At 40.8% G+C, this 27947-nt stretch overlaps 1 protein-coding gene across 1 annotated transcript in view; it reads right to left on the bottom strand.

Annotated features, from left to right (window-relative positions):
- The window catches only part of LOC128362719 (A disintegrin and metalloproteinase with thrombospondin motifs 2-like), a 106560-nt gene that overhangs the window by 40834 nt on the left and 37779 nt on the right, over window positions 1-27947 (bottom strand). The window contains exon 3 of the mRNA XM_053323563.1: window positions 15599-15767. Within this exon, the coding sequence (XP_053179538.1) occupies window positions 15599-15767 (169 nt within the window). The remainder of the gene's footprint in view (window positions 1-15598; window positions 15768-27947) is intronic.

A 27947-nucleotide genomic window follows, 5' to 3' on the forward strand; every position in this document is an offset into this window, starting at 1 on the left:
ACGCACGCACACACGCACGAACGCACACAGACACACACACATACACACACAGACACACCATCAGTATGCACTGGGTTGTAATGGAGAACTTTGCGTCCCCCTGCTAAGAATAGCAATAGCTAGCCAGGAAAGAGGAGAGAAAGGGAGGTTGCGGGTAGAAAGAGGAGTGTGATATGATGAGCTGTGTGTCCTTTAGTAATGATGAGTCAGCAAATTACAGGAGCACACATGGCCAATGGAGAGAAATCCAAAATAAGGTGTTCACCAATTGAAAAAGTTTACTGGCACTGAGTTAAAACTTAGAGTTACAATGTTTTTGCAATTATTGGCTTATGAAATATTTGCTTCCAAAAAGCATTCAGAAAAGCAATATTCAACAAACATTGATACTGAAAGAGGAATAGATTTGTATTCTTATACTTATATGCTGTTTTTAATGTTTTCCTTGCAGTGTTTGTATGAGTTCATAAGAGCTTTGTGTTTTTATGTATGTGCCCCGCAGTGTGCTGTGCTTACGTGGCCACAAAAATTCCAATTTCCCTGATGAATTAGATTGAACTGCATTGAGACAGGAAGAGAGAGGGAGTGAAAGAAAAAACTAGAGAGAAAGAAAAGGTAATCTGTGTTGCTTTTGTCACACAGTTACCTGATAAAGTGAACACCCCGCTTAAAGACAGAAAAGAAGCAGTGTCCCCCAATTTATTATCACCTACACACAGGCAGAGCTCTCTATGCAATACATCCAAACAGAATACAATGTTTGTCATCACCTTTTAAAATAACTGATATTCATTTCATGACTGTGTGTGGGAAACAGGATGTGAACAAGGCTCTATAACAATGTCACACTACTTCTATCTTTGTTCCTGAGGTTATTTTAGGCATTTGAATTAACGGCTGCTGCTGTCGTCCATCTTTTCACTCCATCCCGCTGCTCTGCTCCCACCTGACTGACACCCTTCGTCTTCCACCCCACTTCAGTTCCTGCTGAGTCCCCAAACCTACTGCCCACAGGTCTATCTGACCATGGCTGTCGTTACCTACATTGTCTGGCTGCGGCTGATGGAAATCATCTTATTAGCGCTGTGCTAATGTCTGCTCTGGATTCCTGAGACACTTCGACTGCCCCTATTTTAATTGGCTGAGTCTATTAATATTTCATTCGTTTAAATACAGCACATCACCTTTCCCTTCACTGACTCTGACCCCATGGCTGGCTGCTCGGTATGTCAGACTGGGAATATAGATGGGGTGGAAATTATTTTCACTGTGAAGCACCACATTGTTGCTGTAGGTTTTGCTTGTTTGTGTGCTAAGGTATGTTTTGTCAATTGTTTGAGGGAACAAAATGTATTACGGAATGTGTGGCCAGTCGTAGAGGTATATTTAAATGTCAATGTAAAGGAATATGCTAATAAATATGCAAGTATAAAAAGATGTCCAATGTTAGGCACAAACTTGGACAGAATGGGAACAATCAGACTTAGACGTGGATACATTTGGATACACCAAACTAAAAAGTAAGATGGATTCACTGTGCACAAGCTGTAAAAAAGCAGGTACACACACACACACACACACCTGGAAGCCCTGGGGCTATCTCCAGGACAGAACGGGTGATGGAGGAAGGCTAAGGGAAAGGCGAGGAGAGGAATAAGTGGGGTAGGATGATGTAAAAGTAGAGACAAGGAGAGGAACTGTAGAGTAGACTGTGGACTGTGTTTGGTTGGTGGTATTGTGCATGAGAGATGACTATCTTGTATTCACTTATACACCAGCAACGACAGTCTCTTCTCTATCATGTAACAGCCCACTTCTGAACAATTTCAATGTGTCTTCCTTCAGTCTTGTGCAGTGGTCAAATATGTCAAATACGTGATGGGCACTATTTTATTTTTATTTTGTGACTTTTAGTGAAAGAGGCATTTTCTTCTTCTCAGGAGGTTGAGTATTTATTTTGTTATTTTAAATGAGCTGCATTGTGTTGTCACTTGTCAGATGGCTGATGTCATGGCATGCATGGTTTAAGCAAAAACAGAGAGAAACCAGCTGCAATACCTTAGCTTTCACAAGGCTTTAGAAAAAATAGGTTTTTCTTACTTGTAAAGTTAATGTGACTGATGCACAGTAGGGCATGTCTACTAAGCAATATTTTATTTCACACAGTATAAAAGCTACACAGATACCTGTTCCATAAATTAGCACAACACTATACCCCACATGCTGTATACATCTGCAGCATTCTTATCTTGCTGGGAGCTTTGTTGCTTGCAAAACTAAAATGTGCTTTGCACCGTATAATGTATACACACCTACAGCTTGAGTGTGATTTCCTACACCTGGCCGTTTGACACAGACACACAGGACCAAGAACAGATGTTATGAGTTTCAACACTTAAGGGAACACAAAGTAATTAAAACTGTTTGAAAAAATAAAGATATCAATCTGAAAATAAGTCTTAAGTCTTTGTCTTTAGACGACAGCGTGATGATACTCAAGCCTGACATCATGCAAGGCTTAATTTGGCAGCCTTAAAGGTGAAAATTGGTGCTAGGAGGAATGTACGCACAGGTAGGAGTTTAATGTGACAGGTACAGCAGCTAAGAAATTTCTGCATTTGCATTTGTGTGTATGTGAGTCATGACTGCTCCTCCGGCCTTTAACACCCAGTCATCTGTCATCCATCAGCTCAGGTCTGCACTGCTGCTGTCTCAATCGCCTGACATAGTATTGCACACATACAACACTCACTTTTTCAGTCTCTCTTTCTCTAACACACACACACACACACACACACACACACACACACACACACACACACACACACACACACACAGTATTTTGACAATGTGCCACCATCACTGAGTTTGAGTGGCACAGAAACACACACATTGTGTCCCCACAGTGTTCCCTGATTAACGAGATGGTTTGTTCTCTTCCTCAGGCCTGGACCAATCAGGTGTAAGGACACAAATCTCTCCCCGCTGGTGATGCTGAAGGCCACCGGCCACTATTTATTGGCAATCTCAGCCCTAACTACCCAGACAGAGAGAGCAACACGCTTGCCACAGGCAGACACCACCACCGTGTCTGCCTCTGTGTGTGTTTTTCATGTGCTCTGAATGAATTTTGCTGCGGCAAATAAATATGTCTGCTAGTATCATGAAATAACAGTTTGAAAAATACACAATATACACATACACATATAAAAAAATACACAAATACACAAGAAAATATACTGAGGGATCTCCTCATTTTTATATTGTGTGGGTGTGTCAGTAGAGGCATTAAAGCTGCAAACCCGTCGGTGATGTGATTAAAGTAGATTAGAACTTCTCGCCTACAAAAATAATGTCTTCTTATATCTCAACAGAATAATTTCTTCTTTTTTACCTCTTTGCGCTTAATTAGCAGGATTTAGCAAGCTTGGTGCTGCAGCAGCTCAACTAAACATTAGTAATTGCCGTATTTATCTGCTTTCAGACTAAAAATAACCCACACAGAGAGGTTGTGACAGCGTGGCAGCAGTATTCATGTTTTGTTCGTGGAAATTTGAAAACAACTCCTCATGGCAGATTTTTTTTTCTTTCTGAAAGGTCTCAATGACAGCTTTGTTGGTGAAACATTTAACAGTGTTCCCTGCAGTTATTTTTAGACCTTAATTGTTTACAGTGTTTCTCTTTTTAATGGCTTTAACATCATTCCAATGGCTAAATTACAGATACTCCTGCCACGATCTTCAGCCTACAAGGTTTGGACTGGAGTGATGAGGAGTTTAACAAGAAAGGGTGGTTCCTTCTTATCCTCACTTTTTTTCTCTTTTACTTCTTCTATCTGTCCTCTGCTCAGTATCTACTCCCTATCCTGTTTCTGTCTTCTATCTTGTTTATCTCCCTAATAAAAGAACCCTTTGAAATCTGTGCTGACTTATTACTGGTTCATCTCCAAAGACAACAAACAGCATACGTAAGACACAGAGACACAAACCTACCTCAAACATTCCAGGTATGCATTTTTATTATGCTTAACATTCTCAAACTAAGTGATGAAATATGACCTACTAGTGGAGTCAACATCTACGACACTCTTGTGATATCAATACTGTGCAGGAATTCAAACATGGAAGAGATGTACTGTAGTGGGCGGAAACGTGGAAGAAGCCAGAACTGAACTTGGCCTATATTCCTTACTGTATTGTATGTGAGTCACTCTGTGTAAGGGCCTGTATGGTGAGACATGCTGTGATCTCAAACCTGGCTCAAAGTCATTACAGCAGGGAGGCCAGAGGGGATTCAGGGACAGGACAAATGTGGAGTGAGGAAGAAAACTAAAGAGTAACTCAACAGTAAAAATACCCTTTTTGTGTTTTTATACTGTTATTTGATCCTTCTTCCAGTCAGTTGCAACAGTAATTCTTTGTTTTTTTTCCAAATAAAATCGTAAGACACAGAGACACAGACCTACCTCAAACGTCCCAGGTATGCATTTTTATCATCCTCATGTCTTTGATTGAGGAATTCCTAAACAATCTTGTACCAGCTCCCCTGAATTACAGGGCAACACATTCATCCCTGAAGTATCTCTCATCCACAAACAAATAAATACAGTAATCAACTGTCAAAAGTATGGAGAGTACTACGAGACAGACCCAGTGCAACCATTTAGGCAGTGTTTTAGTGTTTGGAGTAAATTCATATCCCTTGCAGCATGTGTGTTTGAAAGCTTTTTTTTTAATTTGTGAAAAACCTGAAGTGAAAGCTCAAACTATAATGGGGTCTGAAGTTTCTCTATAAGGACTGAGGAGGGTAGGAAGAGGGAGAAAGAGAGACCAGAAAGGACATAGGGGAAAGGACTGGATGGTTCAATAAAGTGTGAGAGGACAGGAAGAAAAAAGATGAGAAACAGGAGTCAAAAGGAGAAAGAAAAGGGATGAAAAGGAAGGCGAGATCGTTGTATATAAGCAGGGTAAAACACACACACACACACACACACACACACACACACACACACACACACACACACACACACACACACACACATATTTATGATCACAAGCCAGAACACTGGGGTTTGTCAGCTTGACTGGGAATCCTTTCAGAAATCTCTCAGAGTTCTGAGCAACGGTAGGAAGTTGGGAGGGGGGGCATGGGTAATATGCCAGGGAAGTGAACTAACTTTTCTCTGCCGTCAGCACATCTGCTGTGGAGGACAATCTATCTCCCTCTCATCGCTACAGGACGACACATATGGTAGGAAAGGTAGAGTTAGCACATAAGCTGTTTGGTGACCACACACACATGCATAGAGTGCGGCAGTGAAGACATGCCATTGTGCTTGATAATTGTCTCAGCGTGATTGTGACCACAGCTGCAGAGGACACATTACATAAAAGCAAAGGACTTTAACAGTCAGTTTCAACTGACTGTTAAAGTCCTTTGTGAAAGTTAACCAGTGGCTCAATTACATCTATTACATGCTCCTCAGATGCTGATCATCCTCGAGTGGAACAAACAAAATCCTTCAAAACTGCAGACCCATCCTGTCTGGCTCTGCTAGTCAATGTAAAAATAACACTTAAATCCGACCCAGATCAGATTGATGTAGCTTTTCATATGAGATTATCAGCATTGTTCTCACACTGAAACACTTGCTTTATGAAAGATGCTTTTGTAATGCAGGGTTTTGCATTCAATCATTTATAATCTTTTGTGGCTATGTGTTCATCACCCACCCTCTTTGGTCCTCGAGACCTATGATATACTTTGTTGTCTTTGCATGTGACAATCACCCACTACAGACTTCACAAAGCAAATATTTCACTCTACAAATTTGAAATTTAGCTTAATTTTCTTGACAGAGCTATCAAATGAAACTATATAAATACAATCATAAATGCATACAGTGAACACAGCCGTTTTGAGTTGTATTTACACTGTACTTGATTTAAATCGAAGCTTTTCTGTAATTAATAATATGGATTGTAATTGTAAACACTGTGCTTGTTGAATCTGAATTAATGCTTCTATTAAATCACTATTAATCTTAGTTTATGAGACTTTATTCCCCTGCTTGGCCTTTTAACCACTTTACAGTGACTACCTTATGTTGCTGCAGCCAGGATACTGGGTGTGAACAGAGCCTGTGAGACGAGGAAAAGACAATTAAAATGCATTATTAGATAATTACAGTTTTGAAAAATGAGGGCTAATAACGGTAATATAAGCAAGCCTACAGTTTTTCTCCTACCACTACAGTGTTACCATAATTGCTGCACATAAGTGCACACAATTAAAGGTCAGGGATCAACAGTTTATGGACAACCACAACATGACCCATCTGGATTTGACAGTCACTCTGGTTCACTGGGTGCAGTAAACAGAATGACAAATGTGTATTTTCAGCTCCCACTAAGCTCTAAGCGGGCCTTGTTTTCTCCTCCCTCTCTGTCCTGTCATCTCTGCAGCCATTCTCCACTTTTATTTGAGCTAAATCTGAACGCATCAGACTAATGCTACAAGACATTTCAGCCAGCACAGTGGGAGCAACGAACAGAAAACATAGGAAGATGGAGATGATTGGAATTTCTATATTCCTCCCACCCTCCCTCTCACCCTATTTTTCTCTCTCTCTCTTTTGTATGGAGTCATCAGTTCATCACATTTAAACTAAAATCCATGCTACATCCATCCATAATCTGTCCCACCAATCTGAACCTACTCACTGTCTGAGCCATAAATGAGTGTCTGATCTCAATGCTTGTGGCTAGTATTATAGCCATCTTTGAATGAAGAAGCACAGAGCTTTGCCTTATTCAATTAAACTTCCCTAGGGGGTGCAGCGGCAAATGAACTGCAGCCTAACAAACTCCCACCACCACACATCACTCTGCTAATCAGACAGCAGCCATGAGGCGCACTCTACACTTTGACAATTTCATTCTTAACACATTGATGTCTGTGCATTATTGCTAGTGTGAACACAAATAATGAATATTGTCTTCCTTTGTTTAATTTTTCGAGCTAGAGAGGTTTGACGCTGCAGAACATGATCAAAGATTGGTGTTTAGAGATGCCAGTTTCAGAGCTTTCAACCTTATCACACAGTCTTCATCAATGGGTGAAGTTTGCGCAATTGTCATGGAGATGGATCTGGTGACATGTGAGCTCAGTAGCTTTTAAGATTTAATCTGTACCACTTTTAGGACTTGTCAGTTGCTTGTAAGTTAAACATAAAAATGTATTGAAAACTCTGGAAACAACCCAGTAAGTGGATCTTGAGTTGGAACTGTACCGTCAAACTTTCCAAGGTCCAGAATGAACTTTCAAGCTTAACTTACAGGCCAACCACTACAAGAGGTCCTAAAGGTGTTGATTATGGATGGAATTATGACAGCTACTGAGCTTATATCAACAGGTCCAATTCAGTGAACCCAATCTGATGATAAAAAATGTGTAAAACTGTTAAAAGCCCCAGAAAATCCTATTAGGTGGGCCTTGAGTAAGGATAGTTTCATCCATTTTTAAAGCACACAAGTTTCTAGCTTGAGGAGAATTCTTTAAACAAATTCATAGCCATCATTGGAAAATAAATGTTATCACAGACAGACAGTAGTAAAAGGCCAAAACCAAATAATTGACTGTATATAACACACACACACACACACACACACACACACACACACACACACACACACACACATATATATATATATATATATATATATATATATATATATATATATACATACATGTATGTATATAAAATATATATAACATAATGATTTTGCATCTAAGGTACATGTTTCCTCCTCATTGAAGTAGATAACTACCACACACACATACAACTACAGACACACACACAGGGAGGAACGAGGAAGCTGCTGTAATCACGGTGAGTGTATTTGGGTCTCCAGAGCAATGAAAGCCTCATTCACATGAGAGGCTCCATTAACCTCTGAATCAGCTGCCATAGTATTACATCCTCTCTAAACACACATTACTACCTACACAGTGTTTTAGTGAGTGCTTGCTCATACTATTATATTGTAATTTAAAGGCCCTGCACGCCCCGTGCAGGTGTTTTCAATTATTCTGGCTGATTAGACTTCATTTCAGGTTGATGTTGGGTGGAACCATAAACTCCATGTATTTATCAGAATCATAAAGGTTGTCCTGCTCCAAAGGATGCAAACAAAACTAACAAGAGAACACCCACAGTCCTGAGAGGAGCCATCATCAGTCAAAAATAACTGCAAACATCTGTGTTTTCACTGTCACTGGGAAAATGCTTTAACATTAGAAAATTATGTCAAATTTTCCTGCTCAAGCGTGCACATCAAGGAAGCTTATTCAGTGATGGCAGAGGCTCCCACTCTTCTCTAAGGAGTGCCAGATTTAACACAGCATGTACTGTATATGTGTGTGTGTGTGTGTGTGTGTGTGTGTGTGTGTGTGTGTGTGTGTGTGTGTGTGTATAGAGTGTTTGCGGTGCTGTGACAGTAGTGGGAGGAGGAAGTCACACGCCATCTCATCTTCCATGAGCTTCTGTCCCTTAGGTTGACTCGTTACATAACAGATGCTCACAGAACAGAACACTGGCCACGTTCAGGGGGGTCTGTTGCACGTAATTGTAGCCATACAGTTTTACTTGCTGCTGTGTGCAAGACCTGAATGTACACCTGCATACATTCAAATATACTTGTTATGCTATATGTTACACTAAATCATTATTTTGTAGTTGCACACTGACACTCCAGCTACATTGTTCATAAAATTTCAAATGAAAAACTTCGAGCCACATTACTTACACGTTACATTTCTGAAGATATAGTTCACTATTTTGTGTCCAGCAACACCAACAACACCTTTTTATGGAAGAGGATTAGGGCCACTGTGGGAACAAAAAGTGAGTTCTGACTTTTTTTTTCAGAATTCTGACTTTAATCTCAGAATTCTGACTTTTTTCTCAGAATTCTGACTTTAAATCTGTGATAAGATACAGACTCCAGCTGCTTCTGGATGACTTTCCTGTATTAGGCTTTGGACACTATTTATCACCAAAAGTCTTAAAACATATATCCCGACCCCTACATTGAGAAATGTAGAATGCAAAAACAAGGACACTCATGCACTCAGCTAAGTAGCAGGATTTCAACATCAAGAGTCTGGTGCTGAAAATATGAACACCACATCAGAAGCAGCACAGCGACTCAGAAAGGTGCTAATCTTGTCAAAACACTATGATCACCATGATTATAGTGACACACTCTCAATCACTACAGCTGTAATAATACTATTCCCCTTCATCCCTCCAAGGCTTTCCTTCTTTTCCATTTCATCCTCCTCTCACTTACTCTTTCTTTGTCTCGCAGACAGACAGAAACCCACACACACAGACACAGACAGACTGTGTGTGGGTCAGTGCAGCATTGGTGGCTGCAGACTGGAGCAGAGGTCGGCCGCACCCTGCTATTATCCCTTGAGTCCTGCTCTGTTTAAAGGCAGTGCACTGGCACACTGAGTGACGGCTCAATGGAAGGCCTGCTGGGAGCTTACTAGCAGGTGAGGAGTCAGATGAGCCAGAGGGAGAACACACACAGAGGGACGCGGGCAAATACACACTGGTAGACACACACAAATTCAGTCAGTCAGTCGTGAGTGAAAACAGGCAAGAAATAAAACCTGCAAACGCACAAGGAAGCGCACGTACATGCAGGAATGCATGGCTGTGCACACACACAAACACATATGCTGAGCGTGGTAATAAGCCAGCCGTGCTCTCCAGGGACAGAGCCAGTGGCCACAAAGAGGGAGGGAGGAAGCAGCTGGCTGCTGAAATACTTCCCCTCCTAGCACTGTAATTTCCTCCCAGAGGCACACCTGTGCCAGTACTCATTCACACATATATACTGTATCACTGAGTATGTGCGTGTGTGTGTGTGTGTGCACAGTGAACACATGCCGGTGTGTTTATTCTTTAGTGAGTTCTGCTTGGCTGCATGTGCACACTTGCAGGTATATGCTAATCCACACTGCTGATCCAATGTGTATCCCTACTGCCCAATAAAACACTCGTATTATTACATAGCTTTACAAATTATTACATACACAAAACACATGTTTCCATACATAATGCAAGCTATGAGCAGAGTGGTGCTGCTGCTCTGCTGACCTAAAATCAGCTGTAGCTGCATGTGGCCAAAACTGATCACCCATCTGATCTAAGACCACCCAATTACAGGCAGCTTTTTAGACAGCGTTATACCACACCAGAAACCTTTAACGAAAGTAAAACAGTCTTACAAAATGGTTACAGTACAATGCGATAAATGCATTTACTGTATAGTAGAAAATGTGTTCTTTTAACACACTGGATCCTGTATATATGTATATAGTTGTATTTATTTATTTTTTCAATTCACACCGTGTTTTCCTGAATAGGCTAAGTAGTTTGAAATTTTGGACTGTTATCTTGAATTTTACAGCCTATATTTATCCACACAATGATGGCTATCTAAAAGTTTATCTAAAGTTTACGTTTCCAAATTCTGGAATTTGCTGCAAACCTTTGGGTTTCCACTGCTAAAAACACACAGCCTCAGACAGGCCTTGGCAAAGGACATTGTTTATGTAGGCTATTTAAAGTTAAGGAATTCTCCTCTAAAACCACTCATTTTAGAGCTTTAAACAGCAGCCTGAGGACACTGAGGACGCACAGCTCCAAGTTTTGTTCATGCAGCTTAGAAGGCCATCTTGCTCATGGGAAGATGGTGCTGTAATGGGAATATATGATCCTTTCAGGGAATCCTTTTTCTGGGCTAGATAACAGAAGTGGACAGAGGTGTTAGTCTGGCAGTCAGAAGTGAGATGACGGGTGTAATGAGGAGTGTGACTGTGTAATAATTATCTATTTGCTAAGTAGCATACTAATAATATATGGGGAGGGGGATAAAAAGGAAAATAGTCAAACAATCACAACAGTTTTTTGGATGTGATGGGTTTTCACCTTTACCTTGTTCACCTTTACTTATTACTGTTTGTCTAACCTGAGGGTAACCTGTCTGACTGTTTGTTTTCCTGCCCCATCTGACTTCTATGAAATAAGGCCTGAGGCAAATGACGCCTGATTTTCCATTTGAGTTTGTCCATATTCACAAGCTGTTGTAGTAAAGGTCCGATTTAGCCCCGTCTTTTAAATATGACCTACAGTATAATGATGCTAGAAGAATGTCACCTTCCAGGGTTTTCTATTTGGACTTCCAACAAGAGGCAAGATGTACTGCAAAGTGCCTGCTGGGACCCCTGTTACGTACTGAAAATGAGCTCAGGTGTGTGTGTGAGAGTATGCGCATGCTCATGTCTCTAAGTGCTTAGTCACAAGTGTCCTCTTAAAACCCTTGCACTATATGACTATCCTTGTGTCATACCGGCAGAGAAGGGACAGAGCAGGTTTGGAGAGTAAATTGAGAGAGAAAAAGAGAGATAGAAAGAGAGAGTGGGATCTCGAGGGAGCCCCCTTCACTTTCTGGATGCGAGAGACAGACATTAAGCCACAGTGACGAGCACCACTGGCCCCTGGCTGACCCTCTCCAACCTCCTCTCAGCTCAATCCTAGACTGACGTGTCATTGTATCAGCGCTGTGCAACGTGGCGCACACCAACAGCGCAAGCACCGACCTAACAACGAGTCAGAAGTAGAATAGCACAATACAGTTCATCATGAAACCTATGAGAGCAGTAGCACCAGAGGGGTAAAACAAATGCTGGCTTTGTGCAGATGCATGTGGCCCTGTGTCACTGCCTCAGTCCTCCGCCCAGTGTCGGCCCACAAGCTAATTGCAATCGCTTTGCCCATGACGCTGTTAGGTCTCTGAAATGTCAATGAAAACAACTGCATTTCTGTATCACAATGGTAAGACCTAGTGTGCAAGAACTCAGAACAAAGCTGAATGATACATAGTGTGGCTTTCCACTCCTCAAAAGTGTATTTTGACAAGAAAAAAATATAAAAAAAAATCCTCTCATTGCTTAAATTTGATGAGTTTTTCACATAATATTTATGTTGGAGCATAAGGTAGCTGACTAGGGTGAGAGGGATTATGGGAAAAAAGCCCTCTGGTAGTCCATCTGCCTGGGCAAGTCTCACTACCCTGGACACAACAACACTGCAGTGATGTGCATACACATGCTTGCGTGCACACAGTTGCAGTAACACACACACACACACACACACACACACTCAAACACACACAAACACACACACACACACACACACACACACACACACACACACACACACACACACACACACACACACACACACACACACACACACACACACATACACACAGTCCAGTTTTCCAGACCAAACACTCAACTCCACCCTCACTATTTAGAAGCGAACGCCTTTGCAGCCACCAGGAGGAATGCGCGGTGAGAGTTTTTTTTTGTTGCATAAAGTAGCAATCAAGCTGATCCCGGAGAAAAAGAGGGAAGGAAAAGTAAATAAAATGAGAAAAACAGGAAGACATCGATCAAAACACAAATAAAGGAAGGAGATAAAATAAAATTGTAAGAGGTGAGGAGAAGACAGATTGAAGGATGAAGCTCTGTCCGCCCGGAAAAAATGAATGGCAATCCTTTGCTTTCTATCGGTGCAGCGATTAATTGACAAATGTGCCACATTAATAATAAAGCTTGCTCTCTCCACTCAGGACATTGATTCACACCTCCTCAGCTTAGGGTGTAAGAAACCGATCAGTCTCACTCCTTCATCTCTCTTTCTCTCTTTCTTGAGCTCCTCTATTACCTTTCTAAATATAACTTCCTTCCCTCTGTCTTTAGCCAGGAAATGAGCCCAACATTCAATAACTGGATGTGAATTAAGCAGGCTCGGCAAAGGAGATCTCCTAAAAATGATTGATTGATTATTAATTAATTTTCTAATGTTCCTGATTGATCTACAGGGAGGAGTGTAGTCTGAGAACATGAGGGGATAAGAGAAAGGAGAGGAAAGGGTTTGGTTTGGTTTGGTTTTGACTGGTGGATGGATTAAAGAGAAGCAGAATGTAAAGATGTCTATAATGTGCATCCTGTTTGCATTTTGCTCTGATATTACAGCGATATGATGTAACAACTAGAAGGTAAACTTATGTTTACATAATGTGGTCGAGAATAGCTAAGGCGAGAGATAAAAAGGAAAAAGAGAAGAGAAATGAAGAGAGAGAGAGATCCACATCAATGCTACAGGGAGCAGCACATGCCTGCTCGTCTGTCTGTCTGTCTGTCTGCTTAGCCTTGAAAATCCCAGCACTCAAAGCCAGACGACCACAGAACTCATGCCCACGCCATACATGCACGCACACACACATACACACACATTCACACACTGTGGCCTGTTCTATCCTACGCTATTGATCTGCACCCCACTCTTCATTAGAAAGAAAAATTCAAAGGCAACAGGAGCAGTGAGACGTGTTGTGTGTGTGTGTGTGTGTGTGTGTGTTGTGTATGTGTCTGCGTGCAAGGAAGCATGTATGTGTGTTCAAAAGTGTAAATGTATGATCAAGGGAGTTGTGTAAGCAGCATGTGGTTACATCCTGTATGTATGTGTGAGTTCCTGAGTGTTTTTTTGTGTGTGTGTGTGTTTTTGCAGTATATGCATGCTCGTATATCGTATGTGTATATGTGGATGTTCTGCCAGGTATCAGTAACAGTGGGAGCAGATCTGTGTTACTCTAATGCAGTCTGTCCTCACTGGGTGTTCCTATGGAAACTCTCTCTCTCTCTGTATATTATTAGACATTCTTGAGTCAACTGCTCAGAATAGGAAGACACAGCTCTCATCTGTGGCAATACACTCGCTATAAAGCGCTTCGGCTCGCGCCTGTAACAACATGTTACAAGAGATTCTTTGAGAATGTTTTCGCTTTGCTGATTAGTTGAGATGCAGACTCTTGCACCGGTCAGGGTCAACATTGATTGACTTGTAGGCGACAGATCAATCACAGTGATTGGACAGCCACTGTCTACTGAAACAAGCCAAAGCATGCATTGCAGTAATGTTTTCTTAAACCCTTGAAAGTACAGTTTTGTTTTGTTCCACAAAGAGACATGTACCCTATGAAAAACAACTCCTACAAAATTGTATGTTGTATATATTTTAAATATATTAAATGAGGATTCCTTTCCCTCAATAAAGACATTCAGCAATTCGAATAAACGCCTTAAAACTATTTAAGTAACAATGTGCAAGTTCCACAGCAGATCCTGAACAAATGCTCAAGGTTTTGGTGTGAGCTAACATGTGGACAATGTCTAAGTTGTATTCACTACATGAATTTCTGAGCCTGCTTTATTTGGTTACTATTTTGCATTACATTTTTTAAACTAGCTTGAAAAGTAATGAAGTGTCACACTATCTGTTATCTTGTCTGAAATCTGAGAAATATGTGATTTTGTTTTACAGGTGCATTTCATCTTGCTGAAGTAACTGAAGGTGAAACATTAAGCTGAGAATTTCACCACAACAAAAGAAGTGTGCCCTTGTGCTCTTGGGTTGAATAACGTAACACAAACATGAAAATGATCTGTATGCATTGTGTCTTAATTGATTAAAAGTTCCACTTAGTTTGTGTTCAGCCTGAAAAATATGGTAAGATCTTTTCATTTGATGATTTAAATGCTAAAAATTGTTTCAAAACGGCTCTTCAGTCATGTGACGTCACTTTTAAGTGCCACATTTCACTTTAAATGGAGACCAGTGATGATGAACTTTAGTTTGTTTTTGGGTTTCATTGTGAAGTACTAAGATTGTGTGAGTAATTCAGGATGCCAAAGTTACATTAATTCATTTTTACTATGATTTTTTTCTTTCTTTTGTGATGATGTTTAGGTATTCAGCACGAAAGGCTGTTTTACTATGTATTTGTCTTCCTGGCACAGATATGCCATGTAAACAAGAATTATGACACTCTTCTTAAAACACTGGCCCCTCCTTGTTGTTTCAGCTCATTTATTTAATCTGTTGAGTGGAAAACGAAAGGCAGACAACAATGAAGAACCAAAGACTTGAGTGCCAGCTGTTAATTGTTAAGGCAGCTGAGGCAGCGTATAATAAAAGATACAGAAGGTGCCACATTTACCAATCAAACACGTGTGTCTCTATATGTCAATCCTTTCTTGCTCGTAAAATTAGTGAAGTGACAGGAGGATGCGCTCCACTGTATGTAGGTATAATCTTTTTGACAGCAGAGTACGCTCACGCTGTGACTCACTGTCTTTGCATACAATAGTTTGATATGATTATATAACCAGGTGTGTGTGAGGGGAAAAATGTGTGTCTGGAGTTTGAGGGAAAATGAACATAGCATGTGCAGTGTTTCAGGATGTACTGCAGAGAACATTGATGATGACAAGAAGACATATTTGAAATAGTTTATCAAATAAAAAAAGATTCTTGTGTAGGTTTAAAATTAGGCTTAAAGGCATTGTAATGAAATAGTTTCTTTAAGCAACTAGTTTAAGTGATAATGGTTTAGATGGAGTGGAAGGGGTATAAAAAAAGTGGAAGATGGGACAGTGGGAGCAACACACTGACCTCTGGAGTGGTGTTCTGCCGCTGTGCTGCTGATGGGCGCTTTCTTTACATCTGCAGAGCGATAGACAATGTGCCTCCTTCCTCCTCCCTCTTCCTCCTCAATCACTCCATCGCCCCTCTCTACTGGCTCGATAAAAAACTCCTCTTGCTCCGTCCTGATCATACCCGCCTGAAACAGAGAGAGAGGGAAGAAAGTGTAGAAATTTAATTGGACAATATGATTACCAGTGCATGAACTCTTTCATTGTGTTAATTTTCTGCCCCACCCTCAATTTGCCTTTCACTCTTGTCTCCATCCATCCTTTACCTCCCCTCTTGCCCTGATAGTTTAAAGAAAGAAATAGCCCTTTGCTTGTACTGTTCAGGGCATGCTGAAATAAAGAAGCATAGCGATCCCTCCCGGGGGCCAGAGTGACACCTGGCATCTAAAATGGCCAACACAACAACAGGAGATGAGACTGTCCCATTCTCATCCTGGACTAACACGTTCTGTCAGGTAATTCCCCACGTTCGCCTTAACACACACACATACACACACACACACACACAAACACACACACACACACACACGCACATTAGCCGTACACAAATGCAAACTCACAGGGAGAGAGTACGAAGAGGAGTGAGGAAAGAGACAGAAGAGATAGAGAGGAGTAAAGAAGCGTGCATACAGAACACTCACGGCAAAAAAAAAAAAAAAAAGAAGAGAGAAAGAAAAGAAGTTGCTTGCATATACAGGCACTGGGAAAATTGCCCGTCACTCTCTCTTATTCCATCTGTCTGTTTAAGACAACTGGTAATTACCAAGGCAACGCACTGCTGTAGAGGAAAGCCATGGGGGAGAACACACAGGGAGGATGGAGAGGCTTCGGAAAAGGAAGAGCGCCAAAGAAAGAGAGCGATAAATGAAGAGAGAGAAAACATCAATACGATCAGCACTTGTCTGCTTCTTCCTTCACTCTGGCAGGAGAAGGAAGGGATGATGAGTGAGAGAGAGAGAGAGGAAACCAAACCAATACAGTATAGATTACAGAAGATGTGTTCCAGAAAGCTCTGTGTGCGGACTGGGCTGCAGAGATTTGAGCTGAAAGACAGTTTAGTCAGAGATCCCACCTTGGATCACAATGACCTACTACAAAAATATGTATGAAATCTAAACTACAAACTGTATTCATGTCATGACATTGTGACCTGGATAGATCATTTGCAAGATTGAAACTTTGCACACTTTACCTGAAACTCTGTCAACGCATTATACTGAATAATGATGTTATTTATTTTATTTGGTAATACTCTTTCTCAATGTTATAATTCTACTACTGCTACCTCTGCCTACTAAGCAGCACATATTGTTTTGTCTGTTTGTTCTGGAAGAGATATTTCTCCTCTGTGGCTAAAGTTCTCCCTATTTTTTTCTTGGTCAAGTGGTTTTTGTTTAAAGTATTCCCTTACACCACTGAATTAAGTTGAATTTTATTCATTATATAAAGTCCTCTAAAACCAATTTGCATTACATGTTGTCCTCGAGAAAACTTGTGCATGAAGGGAAAACACAAGCAGTTAAGAAACACATTCATTGTGTAATTAGTAAAAGGCAAATTCTAGGTCTGTGGTCAATTATATTGAAGTCACACAATGAGAGTATTTACTTTTTTTTGCTGTATATAACTTGCAGTGTTTTTATGTATTTTTAATGACTTGTTTTTTTCTAAATGCTCACTTGTAAAGATGTTGAAGATGTGTTTCTCTACTTGTGTGTGTTTTGTTTATTTACATGCATTTGCTTGAGTTGAAGCGTGATGTGCTCTCTTGGCCTTTGTGCAACATAAATAAAATCGATGATTCGTTTGATCAGTCATGAGATAAGTCACTTCTCCATTTCACTGCCCACACCTTTATCCATGTCTCAGTCATCAGTGTAGTACCTGGAGCCCACAGATAACAAATATTGGGGCATTGTTCATTTATGAAAGTACCAACTTTAGACTAAAAATACGTTCCTTTGTGGAAACAAGTATGCATACTGCTAACTGAATCCTATGAGCTGCAGAGGAAATGGAGAATAAGAACTTGCACGTTCCTTGAATACTTCAGAGAGGCTGATGTGAAAGGATATGGATATTAACACAGTGGCCCCTCAGAAATAAAAAGGCTGCTCTTTTTCTCTCTCATTCTTCTCTCTCTGTCTCTCTCTCTTTCTCCCTGTCAGTCTGAGGCTTTAGTCCCGGAAGGATGTTGACAAGCCACTGACCTGCCCTCTCTCTTTCTCCCAATCCCCCCTCTTGTCTCTCTCTCTTTCTCTCTCCACCTCTCCCTCTTTTCATCCCTTCATTTCCCCGAGCCGTGGTGCGGCATTCCGATCGGAGCTGATGGATCTGCGATGGTGCATGCATTCCCACTCCAGAATACCAAGCAGTGGGGAGAAGGGAGCTGTGTCAAAGAAGAAAAAAAAAGACATGCGGGACTGGGAGACATGGTTGGATCGATCAGAGCCACCATAGAGGGGGCGGAAGGGTTAGAGAGAGGGGAAGGTGTGAGGGAGCTGAATGACTGGACATGTCCTTTGAATAGCTGAAGTGAATAAAGAATCAAAGTGTGCACATTTCCATAGTGAGAAGCATTATCTTAATTTCCTCTAAAACAGGAGCATCCAAGTCCTAGTTGAGGAGATTACAAACATTCCAGAACTGATTCACCAGTAGTAGACCACCAGCCTTAATGTGCCAGCACAAATCAGCTTATTCAAAGGCAGGATTAAGGCTAACGTCTAGAGTAAGTTATCAACCATGATGACACATGGTTGGTCAAACAGACAATCATTGCAGTCACCACTGGATTCTCCCAACATTGTCTGACACACTGTTTTCAAAACTGGTCCAAGTACAAAGTGCATCAGTTGATGCCAAGTAAGTAAATGGGTTATTGATGGGTCAATGAAATGTCAGACAATTATGAAAGAAAACCTTGATCATTTTGCAGTGCCAAAGTTGAGTCCTTTTAATTTCGTGTATTGGCTCATCAACAATCTAAAACAAAGATATGTTATGAAGATATTAATAATAGAAAACTAATATACAACGGAGACGCTGGAAATAGAGGTTTATTGGCAATTCTCCCTAAAAATGGACATAAATCATTTCATATGCTGTATATATTTAGTCTTTGGAGACACACATATTGCACATTCTTATGTACAATTAATCAATATAAATGATCAATTATCAAACTGCTTTTTGTTGATTGAATATTCAGTTAATAAGCTATTCCTTATAGCTCTAATTGAATTAGTAACTCATGCCATTGACACTATTAATTCAATGTTAATAACATTATCATCACATATTTTACTGCTGTGCTGATGTTTAGAGACAGATGTGTATAGATGTGGCGTATCTTCGCTCAGAGTACAGCAGGACATGATGGAATCTCATGTTTTCTGTCACACAGAACAATTTCTTCATTTCTTCAGTAATTGTTAAAAGCTTTAGCATCACTGTGCCTGCTCTTGCCTGTTGAGGGATTGCCATAGCATCCACTGTGTTTCTAGTTGCTGTTCTCTTATTACAGTAAATTCATTGTGCTCCTCTGGGTGATAAGCCTGAAGACGTTTTATTCGGTTTGACATGTTCAAGTTTAGCTTATTAGGCCTCCTCCCCTCAAGAGACTCAGTTGCTTTCAGCATTTATATGATCACCCCCCTTGATTATAAGGACTTTTTACAACACAGACAAGAGGTATCACTGCACAGCTGCAGGTCACTGCCTGTCATATGGATTTCTACTATCTGTTGCCATGTTTTCAAGTGTTTTCTTTGCACATCTGATCATTTAGATACAGTCAAGGAAATAACATGGTGCTGAAGAAAACCCACCACTTTTAATAGCATTATAGTCTATACGGTCAATGTTTCTGTATTAAATCTTAATGATGTCAAAATAATCCACAGACTTTGCTGTGGACAGTTTTCACTCTTTTTTGAATATCTAATTAAATAGCCAACCATAACAAACTCACCTCCATCATATCAGGCTCACCTCACCTATCTCAAAACAAAAATGAACTGCAAGGCCACGGGGGTTAAAATATTTATAATTTTTTTAAAACTGACTCTTTCAGGCTTTTTTCAGCCTATTAGATGCTTTGTCATGTCTTAAAAGGACAATAAATACTTTTATGGGCAATTGTTGAATTAATGTTACATTTACAACAGTTGATTGCCATAATAATTTAATTAGCTTTAACCTAGACATGGTTCTTAGCACAAAGTGAGAGTAAACCATCTAAGCCATGGGAATCAATGCCACAACAAAAGCATTAATAATATATAAAGACCAGCAGAATGCAGTTAACATGTATATTAAATATGACTGACATTGTGTTATTGTGGAAATTGTCTCAAAACACTTTACAGACAATTTATTTATTATTGTACAACAAGGAGGCAGAGCATACACAGATTGGCATCAGTTGATCTGAATGAATCTATTACCTTTTTTGACACTACATGTGAATTAAAGGATGTCGAAAAAGTGACTTTTCTCTGGCTGTGCTTCACAAAAGCAAAGCTCTAAAGGTGTATTACTGGTGAGCTGTCAACTCTATTTCAGGCCGTATTTCAATCAATTAAAACACTTCCTTAAATAAAGCTCTTTCACCAGGAATAATGAAGCAAATGACATCTAAGTAATTTATCACCAGGATTAAAGAAGAGAAAACATTTCTGCAACCCAGCACCACATAGTCACATCTGGCTCGTGCTCACAACTCAACATATATAGTAGGTTATTATTACTCTCATGGCCACTGAGATGGTGACACTAACCACAACCCTCCCTTTGAGACCTGAAGCCCATCAGCAGGCTCCAAATCTGGAGCTTACACATGGAGTGTCCCGTTACAACAGGAGCATCCTCTGTGTTTTAGGGCACACTGAGCTTTATTTGAAGATCTGAAGGGAGTAACTTGAGTCCTGCGTAAGTGTCCTGAGGGGCACGTGAGACAGAAGAGCAGCAGAAAAGCAGTGTTAGAGTAGAAGAGCGGATGTTGTGGTGAGGATCAAAGTCACACTCAGTTGGGGCCCTTCAGCTCAGTCCAGCTCGGGCAGCGTGTGCGTGTGTACGTTTGATCTGGTGTCACTATGTGTGTATGAGTGTGTTTGATCTGATTCATAACCCTGCTACTGCTGGCTAACTTCACACACAGTTGCACACGTCCATGAGCAGGCAGACACTCACACAAACACAAACACACATCCACGCACAAATATAGCTTTGATAGTGACTCACTCGTACTGTGTAACCCTCCAATTCATTCAACCTTTGAGTCATTAAGAGAATCAGCCTCATACAATAGTAAGGCTGATTTGAAAAATTAGACATACTTCAGAGGCCTAGATTAAGAGGACACGTCACCACAAATATTAATAGTGTTTTATTTAATCGCATCAGCAGCAAATTGTACCTTTATGCTCTCTGCAAAGCTTGGAGAAAGCCGTCTTTTGTGTTTAGATTACGAGTGACGTTTGCTCCAGCAAAAATGTAGATTGATGTGAAATTTATGAAGGCGGCATGAAGCAAAAGCTATTTAAAACATTCTGGGATGCTAAATATATAAGACATTTATGACCCTTAGCAAACCTTTCCTCTCTGCATCTTTACTCTTGCAAAAGAAAAGATAGAGAGCAGAGGGAGCAGGAAGTGAGAGAACTGCAATTAAGGTTAAGTATTGAGACAGATTCATTAAACAAAATAAATTATTTGCTTAATGTCCTCAAGAGCGAGGCGGTTGCTCAATTATGTTAATCATGGATATGCTGGGAGGATGCGGAGAATAAATCTGGTGCAGCAAACACAATATCAGGTGTAAACACAACAGTGGAGTGGGATGTGTGTGTGGGGGGGGGGTATCTGCTGTAAACCATCTCATACAGAGGTGCCCATTCAAGTTGATGATATTCAAATATTCTATTTTCATAACAAGTGTTTTTAATTAGTTCAGTCTAATTAAGCTGCTTTTCTGTGTTTTATTGGTGTTTAACTCTGCCTGTTACACACAGTCTGTTTAGGAAGCACTACTGGAGCTAGTACAGTCACTCAGCTGTGCAGCTGCAGAAGTCAGGTAGAATTGCTTTAATTGCAGTGTAAAGTATGAATAACATAAATATGACTCTCAGATTATACTATAAACAGCATTACTTCATTTAAAGTCACCTCAGCATCAGTGGTACAAACTAAAACAAAGTAATTAAAGCCTCTGAAAATTTGGCTTGAAATAGTAAATATATATATGATATCAAAGTTGAATGTCTCATTAAACACCCACAAAAACTCTTGGTAGCCTTGATCCATTCAGGAATAGGGCAGTGTGTAATGTGTGTGCATAGCGAGTGTGTGGTTGATCAAGTGTGAGTGGCAGAAAAGTGACTGAGTGAATGAAAGTATAGCAGACAAAAAGGTGAGTATTAAGTTGTCAATCTGGCAGTAATCATACAGTGCAGGCTACAGTGTGTCAATTAATAAATGCTACAGTTTCTCCAAGACAAAGAAATGTCTCGTCTGTTGTTTCTCCAACTGTTGGATAAATAAAAGGGGTTAGCAACCAAAGTTAGCAACAATGGGTTAGTCTTACCTGATGATGATGAACAGAAAAAATGTGTGACTGCTGAGTGTCTCCTGAGTTTTGAGATGCTTACTGTTACATCCATAAGATCCTAAACTACACAGCAAAAATGCTATTGTGGATTTGGGTTTCTAATCTGGTTTTTAATTACTGCTAACAACTTTGGTTTGGTGTAAATATTAACATTATGCATTGTGAAACTGTGCCCCATTAAAAAATTGACTGCATGCAACACTCCTGTTCCCATACCTTTTTATACTCTGTTCTCTGTCACTTTCTCTAACACACACACATTTACATGCCCACACACACGTCAGGTCGTCTGTGTGTCTATGTGAGTGTCGGGGGTGGAATCCAGATGCCAGTGTGATTTAGGCTGTGGAGGACTTAGCGATGCAGCCCTGTCCCTGTCACCCTGCTCTGCTCATTACATAGAGTGGTCTCTAAAAAAGGCTCACTTCTGAAAAAAAAGAAAAACAACTCACACACATGCATGCTTGTACTGTACACACCTACACAACCGCACATGTATACATATGCATGGCAACCCCATCCTAGTCACTCTCCATTTCTATCTTGCTCTGCTTCCAACTCATTTGCAAATTGCTCATCTTTGACCTACATTTTCATGGGAGCCAAACTACTGCACACACACACACACACACACACACACACACACACACACACACACACACACACACACACACACACACACACACACACACACACACACAGAAAGTCTCGGTCATTTTAGGTTTACACTCTCCAGTCAGGGCAATACACACCAACTGTCTGTGACCCCTAAAAGATGAAAAGGGGAACTGTTAAAATGCAGCAGTGAAAGGAAGAGGGTGAGACATGAATAAACAGGAAAGCCCCTCTGTGCGAGTACCCCACATTACCTCTCACAGGCTTTACTTATAAGCAACATCTTCCTGCTTATGAGTGTACTTTGGTTATGGGCTTTTCACTGTTTCTACCCTCATATTCCCATTTTCACCCTGTAAAATCTACTTCTTCTGTTCCTTTTCTCCACCGCTTTCTGCTTTCCACTCTTTCTTTTCCATCTCGGTCTCTCTTTTCATTTCTCCTCCTTTTTTTCCCCCCTCACAATTCCATTACCATCCCATCCTCCCTTACTCCATCTCTTTCCGTTTCTCATAATACTAAGTGGTAGAGGCACTCTAAATGTGAGAGTGAAGATAGTGTGCAGGCCCAGGTGTTGGAAAAAGACGACAGACAAAAAAGACAACAGAGCATGAGCCGTGTTATTCAAACAGACTCTGGACGGCACCGACTTAAGAATAGCAGTCATACGCCAAACCTGGTTAGACTGACCGCATGATCTGTGGAAATTTTAGTTCAGGGTGAGAGCGTTGACACAGACAGAAACACAGTCGCTGACAGCCCGGCAGATCAACAGAGAGACAGAGCGTCAGCCAGACAGACAGTTTGCAAGGAAGGCTGCCTCAGTATCCCATTCTCTCTTTTTTCCCCCCTCCCTCTCCCAATTCCTGTTGTTATTCATCAGGACAGAAGCTCCTTCCCTCTGTTTTCTGTCCAAACAGAGATTATGAATCAGCATTATGAGGAAGGGAAAGGAAAGGAAAGGAAACAGGGACAGAGTGAGTAGAGGAGTCTGAGAGAAAGAATTGTGTGAAAAACAGCTGCAAAGAGGTGATGGTGAAGGAAGTGCTAAGTAAAAATGACATAATTTGAATGAGATCCATAAGAATTACCACGAAAGGCATTCTGGAGCAATGGATGGGGATAAAATGGAAAATATAGGAGAAAATCTACAAAAAAACCCAAACACGCTTCACTCACTTCATGATTCAACTCAGCACTGGAATTTACAAAGGTCCTCCTCCACCTCAACTTTCCTCCTCCTCCTCTCCCGTTATTCCTCTCTTTCTTCTCTCTGTCTCATCCTTTCATCCTTTTTCTCTCAGCAGTCTGACAGCTTCTCCAGACAGCCAAATGTTCTTGGCTTGAGCAGGATGGAGAAGTCAGGACAAGTGTGGGGAATCTTTACAAGCTCCAATCATCATAAGCATTCACACTTTGTCTGTACTGTTGTCTCTTCACAGTGTGGCTAAGGTATTAGCGGAGAGCCTGTACTTTCTAAAGAGAGTGACAGGTTTGCTGCAGAGGGCGAGAGGCTATGAAACATAAAGCTGATACATAATTGGATCAAATTTTCAGCATCCCCAACAACGCCAAAATGCTATTAAGGCATTCATTCTGGGGACATACATGCCTATAGGGCTTTGTGTTTGTTTAAGCCATGAAAATGACTATTTTTGTGTAAATGTGGGAATAAATATAATATAAAACTACTCAATAAATACAAGAACCTGACAAAATGAGACCTGCATTCACTTTACAGGCATGGAGTTATACATTATGTATGCAAATACATCAGCAGGTACAGACTATGAACAGACATACTAACAGAACACTGAAGTTTAGTTCCTATTTCCTAGCAGTAAACAGTATGGGAATGTTTGGTTCCTTGTTGGTTGTTGAAAAACTAAATTGTAAGTCCTAGAGTCTTCCAAGAGTTTCACTGATATACACACATAGTTGTTGAAATATTTCACTCCAAAACCATAACAAACAATCTCATTTTGGCATTGGAATACAAATCAGGGGATCACCAAAGTCAGCAGAATTCATCCTCTGCTAATCCAATCCATCCAATGTGTTATTTGAGCAGTCCAAAGTGGTGGACTGACCAACTTATATTCACATTTGAAGATGATGTATATCCAATACGCATTCCACAATATTCGGTTCTGACACATAGACTGTATGAAAAAATAATAGATGTAGTCACCAAGACGTCATGTTAGTGGACTTGCTTTTAGAATCCTGAAGTTTGGCATTTGACTATGCCATCTTGGATTTTTGTAACCAGAGAACCATATTTGGACAAGAGAGTGGAGCTTGATCGGCACAGTGCATTTACAGTTAATGGTTAAGTGTGAGACTACAAATGCTAATTTTTGCTAATGAAAATGACCATTAAAAATAAATACTTGCCAGAAAACCTAAACAGGTAACTCCTTAGAATGTATAAATACACTGAAATAACTATGGCTATGGCTATACCAGTACTATGTAACTATGGGGTTACACCATGTTTATGTTACCTAACCAATGTTGTTGTTTTGGCAGTGTTTTGTCAGTCACAATGCAGCCATGCCTTAAAGCATACCCTGCTCTATCATCAAATAGAATGTATGATGATAAATATAACTTACAAAATGAACATTATGATGTATTGAAGAAGACTTAAAACTAGCAATTGAGACCATAAACTTGTTAGGAAAGTAATGAATCAAGGGAGAAGTAGGGTCATTTTCCAACAGACTTCTATGCAATTGTAATTCCTCATGGAGCCGGTGTAGTCAGCTCCTGATGGCCGTTAGAGATAATGCAGGTTTAAGGCACGTCTGTATTGGTTTTACTTTTCAAACTTGGAACTATCCAATCTTTCTGACCTACCAAAAAAGGAAGCACCCACATTTTAACAAATTCACCTCAGTCAAGAACACTCTCGTCATAGATCAAATCATTTGGAATACAGTTTTACATGGCGTTGAAGGCTCCACTCTAAGATGCTCCCTGGATTATCCAGCAGTATGTTGAGTTAAAACAGGGAGTGCATTGCAAAACCCCCATGCAGAGTGGGCCGAAAGCGAGACATGAATTGCAGATTGACCCTTAAGCCATGATGAGAACATGAACCAGAAAGGTGGAGGCTGGGGTGGTGGAGGCAAGCTTTGCCAGCAGCAGCAGCATGGTGAGTAGCAGTGTTGGTGTACATCAGCCACATCAGTGTAGGTGGGAGTCATATTTAAAGGGACCACCTTGTTGTGAAAAAGGCTGTGATTGGAGTGTGACTGATAAGGTATGCTGATTCAATTACAGCTGCAGCGTATGACTTCTGTGTCCTGCATGAACTAACGTGGTGCTTCATTTGTTGACCAACTTTTACCAAATCATTTAAATGTTGCAAAAGCTCATTAGAGCCATTTCCTAGCCTGGAGTGCTAATTTATTGCTTTATAAATATTTGCAATTGGTAATGTCAGATTTCAGTAGTTCAGTAGTAGTAACAGTTTCCACAGCTTTCAACTGGGTCTTGTGGTGTTTCGGAAAAGGACGTTGCATCAAGATATCCTTGTCAATTTGTGAGTGGCAAAACTGACACACATTTTAATCGACTGGAGGTTAATCTTTAGAGATCTTTAGCCTTTGTGTGCTCCCTGCCCTCGCTGTGCTCAACACACACACATATAGAGTACCAACCAAGCACCCATCAATCCCTCTTACCGGCCCAGCCCAGCCATCGATCAGTGTGTGTGTGTGTGTGTGTGTGTGTGTGTGTGAATATTGGAGTGTGTGCATTTGTGTGTGTGGTCTTCTGGATTGATAAATGACCCCGATTAGTGGCGACTGACCGCTCTATGATTGCAATCTAAGTGCAGCGGAGCAGCTGTTCTCAGAGCAGTGTTGTCTAAAGCGGTCTGTGATTAATACAACAGCACTCTAATGAATTACAAGTCAACCACAGGCCTGAGATCTGCTGGACAATAATAATTACAACACTGAGCTTGGAGAGCGTTGGATGAAAAACATGACATTCTGTGTCTTTTTACAAGCTTTCTAAAATGAAGAATCAGGTGTCACTTGTGTTTAAACAACAAAATGGAAGAGCAAGAAAAGTCTGGCAATTTCATATCTCTCCATATTCGGTCCATTACAGTTGTTTGGATAAGCTGTCAGTTTAGATTGTTGGAATGTGGATAAATGAGGTATGTTTGAATGTACCAGTGTCTGCACCGAGACACAATGAACCTGCTTTTTGTTCTCAGTTACAAGAAATCGCTCCATCTTTCTCACTTGTTGTCGCTCCCCTTCTGTCTCACTCTTCCTTCCACCCGCCTGACCCTCAGTCTTATCGACCCCTCCCTGCTACTGACAATCACTCACACACACACACACTAGCACATACACACACACACACACACAGATCCACACCCATCGTCATCCTTATCTCTACTCTATCTCTATATCTCCACATCTATTGGGTATACCTGTAACCTAGCAACAGAGTCGAGTGAAGACCCTCCCCTACCTGCTCACTGCGCTGACTGCCGGACCCAAGAGCCAATCGGTTTGTCTCAGGGCAGCAACAGGAGCCAATCAAATGTTTGCTATGACTGGGAGTTGCCCCCTGCTCTCCACCCTTTTGACCCCTTCATGTGGGCAAAGAAACAAGCATGCGCACGCACATACAAGGCACACGTTGCCTCTCAAAGACACGAACACACACTCACACACTAACGCAAGTCTCTTGAGGCCAACAGAGGAGATCAAAGGATCGGGCTGACTTGCCTGTTGAGTCCTTCATTAGCAGCGAGGAATGTTACCTGTGAAAACACCATACACCCATATGTGAGTGTATTTGTGAACGTAACAAAGAGTATGACAAAAAACAGCCTCTACGATGAAAAATATCAAACTATTTCAGATCTGCATACATGGGTGAAATACATTTCAAACCGCAACAGTCTCTCTCTGTAAGCGCAGTTCACTCTGAACTGTCAGACTCTCTCTGTTGGAGATCCAGCAGCATCATGATCTAATCAAATGTGTCCTCTGTGTTACTCTGTCTCTTTGACCACTGCTGACTGAGTACTTCTCAATTTATTTCTCCCTGC

Source organism: Scomber japonicus, chromosome 8 (genome assembly GCF_027409825.1).
Source record: "Scomber japonicus isolate fScoJap1 chromosome 8, fScoJap1.pri, whole genome shotgun sequence".
Classification (NCBI taxonomy): Eukaryota; Metazoa; Chordata; class Actinopteri; order Scombriformes; family Scombridae; genus Scomber; species Scomber japonicus.